This window comes from Festucalex cinctus, chromosome 10 (genome assembly GCF_051991245.1).
Source record: "Festucalex cinctus isolate MCC-2025b chromosome 10, RoL_Fcin_1.0, whole genome shotgun sequence".
NCBI lineage: Eukaryota > Metazoa > Chordata > Actinopteri > Syngnathiformes > Syngnathidae > Festucalex > Festucalex cinctus.
The window spans coordinates 22051312-22059925 of record NC_135420.1 but is presented as its reverse complement, the minus strand read 5'-3'; the positions used below and the strand labels follow the sequence as shown (position 1 = coordinate 22059925).

Here is an 8614-nt window from a genome sequence, read left to right as displayed (position 1 = left end):
TATCGTCGTGAAGTCATGTAAAGCACAGTGGAGAATTACTTTACATCCGGGCATTTGTGATATTTCCCCAATGCAACGCTTTCTTTACACAGTGAAAACAAATGGTGAATTTGACTGCTTTTGCCTGTGACCAGCATATAAACCGCAGGCAGGTTGTTTTGAAATGTAAATAATCCTCACAAATCAAATTACAACAATCCAAAGTCCAATGCTTTTCAAGAAGTGGGGAGCTTCTTTTCACCGAGTATGTCCGCCATTTTGAATTATGACGTAGCTCGGAATTGTCCGTATATGTAGTGATGAAAAAAGTGTCAGGGAAGAGAAAAGAAACTGTCAAAAAGTCAAAACAGTAGTGACATAAATGGTTGGTACTGTATTTTTAAAAACTTTATAAACACATAAGTGTACTTGAAAAAAAGAGTTGTCAAGTTTTAAAAGCAGAAATGGGAGGACTAATCTACTCCAGCACCAACCCAGGCCGTCCCGCCACTGACAGTCGAGAGCGGGTAACCAGATATTCAAAAACAATACGTCATCCCACAATGCACCGCGCAGGCGCTCTTCCACGGCATTACCTCATCCCACAATGCAACGCGAGGTTCAGAATCTTCTGGGGTGGGTGGGGTGTCGGTCGCCAAGGCGACGCGGGGTGGTCCCGCCCCGGGACACGCCCTCCAGCCAATGGGAGAGCCCTCTCGTGACATCATGGCTATTTTCGGAGAGGCAGCGGCAGCATAAGGTTTGCCTCCACGCTTGTAGAAGTCAGAGTATATACACGACCGAGTTGGGGAAGCACCACCACATCGACAATCCGGGGAAAGTTGGACAAACACTCCCACCGGATTCTTTACTGAAAGAGTTGGATATATTTCTTAGAACTTGACTGAAACAACAACACTACGAGCGGTCGGTGTTGATTCGTGTGTCGAAAGTGCGTGTTGAGAACTTTCGCCGGGACTTTTTTGGACGTCAGCTGGTAACCAGGAAGTCGTTTATTTGTCTTTTTTTCGGTTTCACTTCTATGTATACGAAGATGGAAACTACTTTCTACGACGACTCTCTCAACGGTGCCGGCTACGGATACAGCGGCTCCAAGGCGCTCAAGCACAACATGACGCTGAACCTGTCCGACCCCGCCGGTAGCCTGAAGCCTCATCTCCGAGCGAGAGCCGGCGATCTGCTCACCTCCCCGGACGTGGGCTTGCTGAAGCTGGCTTCCCCGGAGCTGGAGCGGCTCATCATCCAGTCGAGCAACGGGCTGATCACCACCACGCCGACGCCGACACAGTTCCTGTGTCCCAAGAACGTCACCGACGAGCAGGAGGGCTTCGCCGAGGGGTTCGTGCGCGCCTTGGCCGAGCTCCACCACCAGCACATGCCCGGGGTGAACGTCCCGTCAGCGCCGCCGCCTGTGGCGTCCGTCGCCGGGGTGGCCGTGTACAGCGGTACCATGCGCGCTGACTCGCCGGTTTACGAGGATCTAAACACGTTCCAGCCCGCTATCAGTACCGTGTCGTCTCCGAGTTACACCACCTCGGTCCCGAGTTACACCACGACAGGTCAGAGCTACACCACCACGGCCCCAAGCACGTCCTTCCCGCTTTACGCACAGCCATCCTCCTCTTCTTCATCCACCTCCTCCTCCCATCTCCCGATGCTCACCGTGCTCAAGGAGGAGCCGCAAACGGTGCCCGAGATGCCGGGTGAGACGCCTCCTCTGTCCCCCATCGACATGGAGAGCCAGGAGCGCATCAAGGCCGAGCGCAAGCGCATGCGCAACCGCATCGCCGCCTCCAAGTGCCGCAAGAGGAAGCTGGAGCGCATCTCGCGGCTGGAGGATAAAGTGAAGAACCTCAAGTCGCAGAACTCGGAACTGGCGTCCACCGCCAACATGCTGCGGGAACAGGTGGCGCAACTCAAGCAGAAGGTGATGAACCACGTCAACAGCGGCTGTCAGCTCATGTTGACGCAGCAACTACAGACATTCTGAGGCAGTAAAATGAGGCGAAAACCAGACTTTTAAGTTGGACCCAGAAGCCCTGCACCTGGTTTGGGATGACGTGGCGCCACACCGGCGGGAAGGACCGAGGGGCTGTGCAGAAAAGTACCCCAGTGCCACGAGGTCGGTCCCGGAGAGGGCTGCTCTGGACATGGCATTAAAACAGAAGTCCTTTCTGTTTGTGTTGCCAAACTGGACAAGACTACTTTTTCTTGCTTTTCGTGGATCAGTGGAGAATACATTCAGTATTGGAGCTCACTTGATATGAACCTGCAATGACTTGTTTTCTTGCTGCAGCTCATCATCATTATTGGGCCAGCTCCTAAGCATCTGGACACAAGTTATATGGGCGGGGGGGACACATTGTCTGACTTCTTGAGTTACAACACAACTTTTTTCTTTATTGTAAGAAGTTAGAAAGAAAATTCAAGAATGACTTTGTTTAATGGGGTTTCACTCATTGCTATATGTATATAAGATCAACTCGGAGTACTTATGTTTACCATTTGTAATAAGTATAATTTTTTTATGTTTAAAACTCATCAATATTTAAGAAGAAAATAAACTGTCTAAAATGAATCCATGGTCTCTCCCTGTTTTCTTGGTGTGGGTGTGTCACAACAATAAGGCATGTTGTAACATGTTGCAAGAGCTGCAAGGTGTAGTACCTGCTAGTTAAATTCCATTAGTGTAAGTATCGATCAAGCTGATAGAGCCGGCTCATGTGGATGACAGTTTCTAAATTAAACTTCACATAATGACAAATGGGCGAGAAAAACAACAAACTTTTTTTTTTTTTTTGTCAGGTTGGGTTATGAAACCTGTGGGCTCATGTATTTGACAAAAATAGGAAGTAACTGATTAACCTTCATGGTATTACACTACATTCCATAGTACCATACTTCCTCACTGTTACACAAATACAGAAAACATGAAACTGAAGAAAAAGATATTTGTCAATTTGAAATAGAATTATTAAGGCACTAAAAGTTGACTTACACTTAATTTCTCAATAAAGTTATTGGACATTGTTAACAAAGGAAAACGCTTGTCAGCACATTAACATACTAATAAATCACATTAGCTAAAATATTGATAATTTACACTTCATTTGTCAATGTTATATAACAATGTCAATAAAAAAAATGAGATAATTGTATTTTGTTTACACACGTTTATTAATTACTTTTGAGTAAATACGATGCACATGCATAACACCTAATGTGTCAAAGTTATAGTACGGTGTCAACAAAGAAAAAAAAAGTGAAATAGATGCAATTATGCTCCACTAAATTTGCCAATAAAGTTATATAGCGCTGTCAACAAGGAAAAAGATAAGTGACAGCCTGTTTTATCAACCACCTTTGGATGACTTATTTCCAATTATATTAACTACAATATTAACACTGTCATACCTTCTTTGATTTTCAAAGAATGAAAGCTGATAAAATTAATGTGTACTGCCATTAGTCCTAATATGTATACTTATGAACAGTGGGTGGAAGTGGCTGAATAAGATATTTGTCATGTGGTGGAAATAATGAAACACTAGGGGGCGACACAGTCACTGTAAGTCAACTTCCATTATGTCTGTCTTCACATGTTCACATAATTCTATTATACAGTATTTTATCACATTACTTTCTATGGATTTGAAAATTGTACACAACGACCAAGATTTCATTTATAAGTAAAGATCCTTCCATTTTGCCTTATGCTTCTATAAGCATTATTTGTTTTCTTTAATCCAGCCATCCATGCATTTACATTAAAATCATCAAAAGTCCTCCAATAAAAGCAATGTGTCTGTAATGTCAGATACATCTACATGTTTACACTTATAATGTAAAATTTCAAAATACAACAAATACCTATAGTATTTTATTTCTATACAGATCTGATCTCTCTTTTAACAACCTCATCCACCAAAGACCTGGCTCAGCTGCCCCTTTTAAAATCTCAAATGTGTCACTTTGGATAAAAAATTTGGGGACTTCAGGTGTAAACAAATGAAATTAGGGTGATTTAATTAAACAAATATGTCTAGAAACCAAACAATTACAGGATTGTTTTTCCGTTATCATAAAGTGAAATAAAAACAACACTACGTTTGTAGTTTGCCCATATTTAAGCATCTTTTTCTAATCTGGCTGCCTAATTATTATCCTGATCCGATTGCTGAAACGTGGGACCAGATGACATCATTCCGGAAAACGGTGTCCTTGCCTTACCATATATGGTGAGGGGTCGCTCGGAAGATGGACGTCACGACAAAGAGGGCGTGTTTTACGGGAAGTGACTCCGCTGGAGTAATCTCCTCTGGATACGGTAAATCCCGAGACGTTTGTTCAAGGAGTAGATTCATAACAAAACATGTAAATTAAAGAACGCAATCCCCCACCAACTCCCGAAAGACACAATCATCTTTTTTCAAAGTATAGTTATTGTATTTTACTTACGTCGTGCGCATTTGTTTTGCTTGTATGTCATTCATGGTTGTATTGAATTGCATGCAATAATTTAGCAAAAACTATTATTATTGACAGAGACATTGACAGATTGACACTGACAGAGACTGAGACATTTTAACGGTTAAAATGTCTCAGTTACCAAAACTTTGTCAGACTTGGAAACTTACTAATCGACAGCACGGCACTTGCTTCCCAAATAATTATGCACAGAGTGATCTGTTAAAATTCTATTAAATGTAGTTTAATTACTACACGTGTCAGATGTTTTAATGATACATTTTACGCACGCAAACTATCAGAAATTTGACGTTTCATGACTAGTCCGGCGGTTCTCGCGATAGTACAGCGAGAAGATGGCGTCACACGACGCCTAAATCACGTGACATTGTTTACTTCCGCATTGATTCCTCATTGAATTATCGAAAATGGCTCGAAACGAGGAGAAACAACAAGGACGATTAAACAGACTTTGGCTACAGAAAGAGAGAGAAGGTAACACAGCTAGTAACTTAAAAAAAATATAGCGAGCCTGTAATTTACTTGACATTTGGTGATCCGATAGCTTCATCTGTTTGATGCTCTAGACTCGGCCAACTTCAATGAGAAAAATGACCCATCGTCACAATTTGGCTTAATATCTTGTTGGCTTTTTATATCAATTTAAACTTAAAACCCGCCATTTTCATTACAGAGGGTCGACTAAAAGATGTCCAGGAGCGCAGACCCAAGCTGGTAATGAACCAATGTTTTGAGAGTTTGACTTGATCATGTTGATGCATTTTCCCCCTAAATGTCTCTCCTTAGTGTACACTTAACTCGGCATCGTCTATAAAAAAGTGGATTCCCAGCATCAAGAAAGACATGGAGTATTACTTGCAGGTACAGGAATTACTTGTTGACATTTTCAATGTAAGAATATCTGTCATTTTGTTTGTTTCCCCCTCTAAGCAATCCCAACTTGCACATTACCCCGAGAGGAAGATAGCAGAGTTCCAGCTGAAGATGGAGGCCTTGGAACGGGAGTACAAACATTTTGTGACCAAGCTACGAGTGCTTGACCCCACCTGCAAGCACAAACCTTGGACCCCCAGGGCTTATTGTAAAAGGAGAGCAGACATGCAAGAGTCTACAAGCATTGGTCAGTGCACACATTCAAAACACTGATGATAGTTCAATGAACCCACACAATTTGCAGGGCGCAGGATCAATCCCTGACCTCCCTTTGCAAAACCTTTTCCGACTTGCCTTTATTAATTTGAACCCAAATATATCCCCACAAAACACTTAAATATAATTTCAAATTCATCTTAAGACATTATTCTTACAAAGTGAGCCCTGAAATTAGGAAATCAAATAACAAAAAGACTAATTGAGCCCGTCTAATATTGTTTATAGATGTGTCTTTTAAATGTAGTTTCTTCAAAAGACATTTGGCGCCATCTTGTGGCATTAGTAGCCATAGACGATTCTTTTTCATTTGTGCAAGATTGGGCCATATTGCAAAACATTTTTGAACACAAATGTTTGTCAAAAATTACATAAATCAAAATTTTAATCACTTCAAGCCTTTTTTTAAAAGCAGAGTTATATATTGCCAGCAATTTTAGAGCATTTTGATATTTCAAGACCCACATAATGTGTTCTTTGACGCTGTAAGCACCAAAACTATCAAAAGAGAGATTAGATTCCCCGCCCCCCAAAAAAATAAAAATATTGCAGCAGGGCTGGGTCCCCATTTTGGATTATTGTCGTTGAGCTTCTTTTTTGTTCCATTCACAGTGAAGAAGTCAAAATCCTCAAGTGCAGCATTCAGCCACTCGGAAAGCACTTTGCCACCTTCCAATCCGACTCCAGAAGTGGCCTCCAAAGACCAAGATCAGCCCCTCACTTTCGACCGCACGCGCCTGGCGATGGTCACCGCGGCGTTCAGAGGAGCGTCGGATCACCAGAGTGTCTCCCAAACGCAGAACCTGGCGAGGATACTTCAGCGTTCCTTGCCCAACCTTGGTAACATGGCGTCAGAGGTGAGTTCTGTCGTCGGGGAAAAAGAAGCCGTGCAAGAGTCGGATAAAAGGACAGATGGGAAATCCTCCCTGGGTCATGTGCTTGGTCTGGACTGTTACTCTTCTTCTGGGGAGGAGTCAGACACTTGATTTTTACAGCCAATTACTTAAGCAGGGATGGTTTTTCCTTTTCTTCTTCTTATTTTTTTTTTGATCCGTGGAAGAACGCAAAAAAAACACTTTTACCCATCTTTGAACTCATTAACAGCTTGATAATTTTGGATGTTTGTATGCTTTTGTTGAGACTGCATTTCAAATGTTACTGTGTACAGTGGACCCTCCGCATATTCATAGTTCGGCATTCATATGCCCATTCATGATAACTGTCAAGTATCAACTGTTGCAGTGAGTTGAGGAGCTGTTGATGCTACGTTTTGCGTCATGATTAGATAGATAGATAGATAGATAGATACTTTTAATATCCTATTGTAAAGTTTAGAAAATACACTAGGCGTCCGTGTGGTGTACTAGGTAGAGGTCTTTATTTATCTTTATTTGACTTTATTTTAATGTGTATATTTCACATGATCTTGGTGAGTGTCTGCACACTATTATATGCCATTTTCATTATTTTCCATACACTGGTTTTTGATCAGCGTGGAAAAAAAAAAAACGTGTCAGAAGCTTTTCCGTGTCAACGTTTTCTTGCTAACGCGCAAACGTGACCACAAGCCTCTGTAATTTGCAATGATTCATTGGCTCCCATCTACTCATGAAGCCACTCGATGCGTTCACGCAGCACTTCTCAGCGCTCGCAGGGGTTCGGATGGCTAACCATAGCCTCCCACCCGAGCGCGGCCGTTATGCCAATGAGAAAAGCACTTTCGGTATGATACGTCAGAGAAACCGACATTGGTCTATGCAGTACGTATGGGAAGGTAAAATCGGTTTTTTCTTTTTTTTTTCTTTTGCGAAGATATGAGTAGTGAGCCACACATGTCGGCATATCCAATGCAAAGTGTGAGAAAACTGCAGGGAGTCCCAGGAAACAAGTTGACAAGGGGGCTCAAAGACCACAATGAAGTGCAGAGGAAGTCATGAGTTTTCTTGTAAGTAGGGCTTTGTCAGCATTCTCACGTTGCTTGCATGCGATGATGCTTGAATGCTTGTCAACCTTTTATGTAATATGATGCAATGACCTCATTGTGATTTGCACACAAGTTGAAGTACAAATAATTTAGTTTGTTTCATGTTGGAAAGAAGTGTCACATTTTATCTAAAAATTTGTAAAAAAATAAATAAAAATTTGAGGGAAAAAAATCTATGATTTGTACCGTATTTATTTTTAATTTTGGATTGTAAATTCAACGTCATTTTTATTTTACTTTTTTAGTATACTTCCCGTTAATAAAAATATTACAGTATTTTTTAAATATACTTTTTTCAGGATTAGTAGTTTCTTTGAAATTTGTGGAACTGGCCAGCCTGCAGGCTACTCATGTGGTCCTTGGCGGCTACCTGGTGCACCACAATCATAACCCCCATCCTAAAAAAATGTTGGTAGCCAGTTGAGTTGAGTATTTGTTTACAGAGTGGACTTTTTGTCCCCAACCTAATATTCACAATATGGGTACTTGGTACGCCTGTACTATGCCAAAAAAAAAAAAGAAGTAATGTAGTGTTCTAAAATCGGATTGGAAATATGAAAAATGTAATAATAATGATGATGATAATAATAATAAATTAAGAGACGTGAGTGTAGTATTTCCGTATGTCCCATGTGTGTCGCCTTTCTGTTTCGAAGGCCGCCTCTCTACAAAGAAACGAAACCTTTTCATGTGGCTGCAGCGTTTGCTTTTGCATCAGTCAGCTGTTTACCAACAGGCTGCAATGTGAAACATTGCAGAAATATTCAAAATAATTTGTGTCAATTAAAAAAAATAATTTGTTTTTCCTGTTTTTTGTACATTTTTTACATTTTGCTAAATTGTTTCACATTTTGCAATTTCACTTTTTTCCTCAATTTGTTTTATTTATTTATTCTTTTTTTTTTTTTTTTTAAATCTGTTTAACATTTTGTATATTTTTTTCAGTGTTTCGTAAAATAAAATAAAAAAACACATTTTGTTGAACAGGCTCAC

The 8614-nt window shown here is 41.1% G+C and overlaps 2 protein-coding genes across 2 annotated transcripts; both read left to right on the top strand.

Moving 5' to 3' along the window:
- Window positions 1-710: 710 nt before the first annotated feature.
- Window positions 711-2578, top strand: jun (Jun proto-oncogene, AP-1 transcription factor subunit). The gene has a single exon (XM_077535180.1). It carries the CDS (start codon window positions 1022-1024, stop codon window positions 1988-1990), a length of 969 nt encoding a protein of 322 aa, XP_077391306.1. The 5' UTR covers window positions 711-1021; the 3' UTR covers window positions 1991-2578.
- Window positions 2579-4824: 2246 nt separating this feature from the next.
- LOC144027084 (uncharacterized) lies at window positions 4825-8037 on the top strand. The gene is made up of 5 exons (XM_077534368.1): window positions 4825-4962; window positions 5162-5202; window positions 5275-5349; window positions 5419-5608; window positions 6250-8037. The coding sequence occupies exons 1-5, from the start codon at window positions 4896-4898 to the stop codon at window positions 6621-6623; spliced, it is 747 nt and encodes a 248-aa protein (XP_077390494.1). The 5' UTR covers window positions 4825-4895; the 3' UTR covers window positions 6624-8037.
- Window positions 8038-8614: the final 577 nt, after the last annotated feature.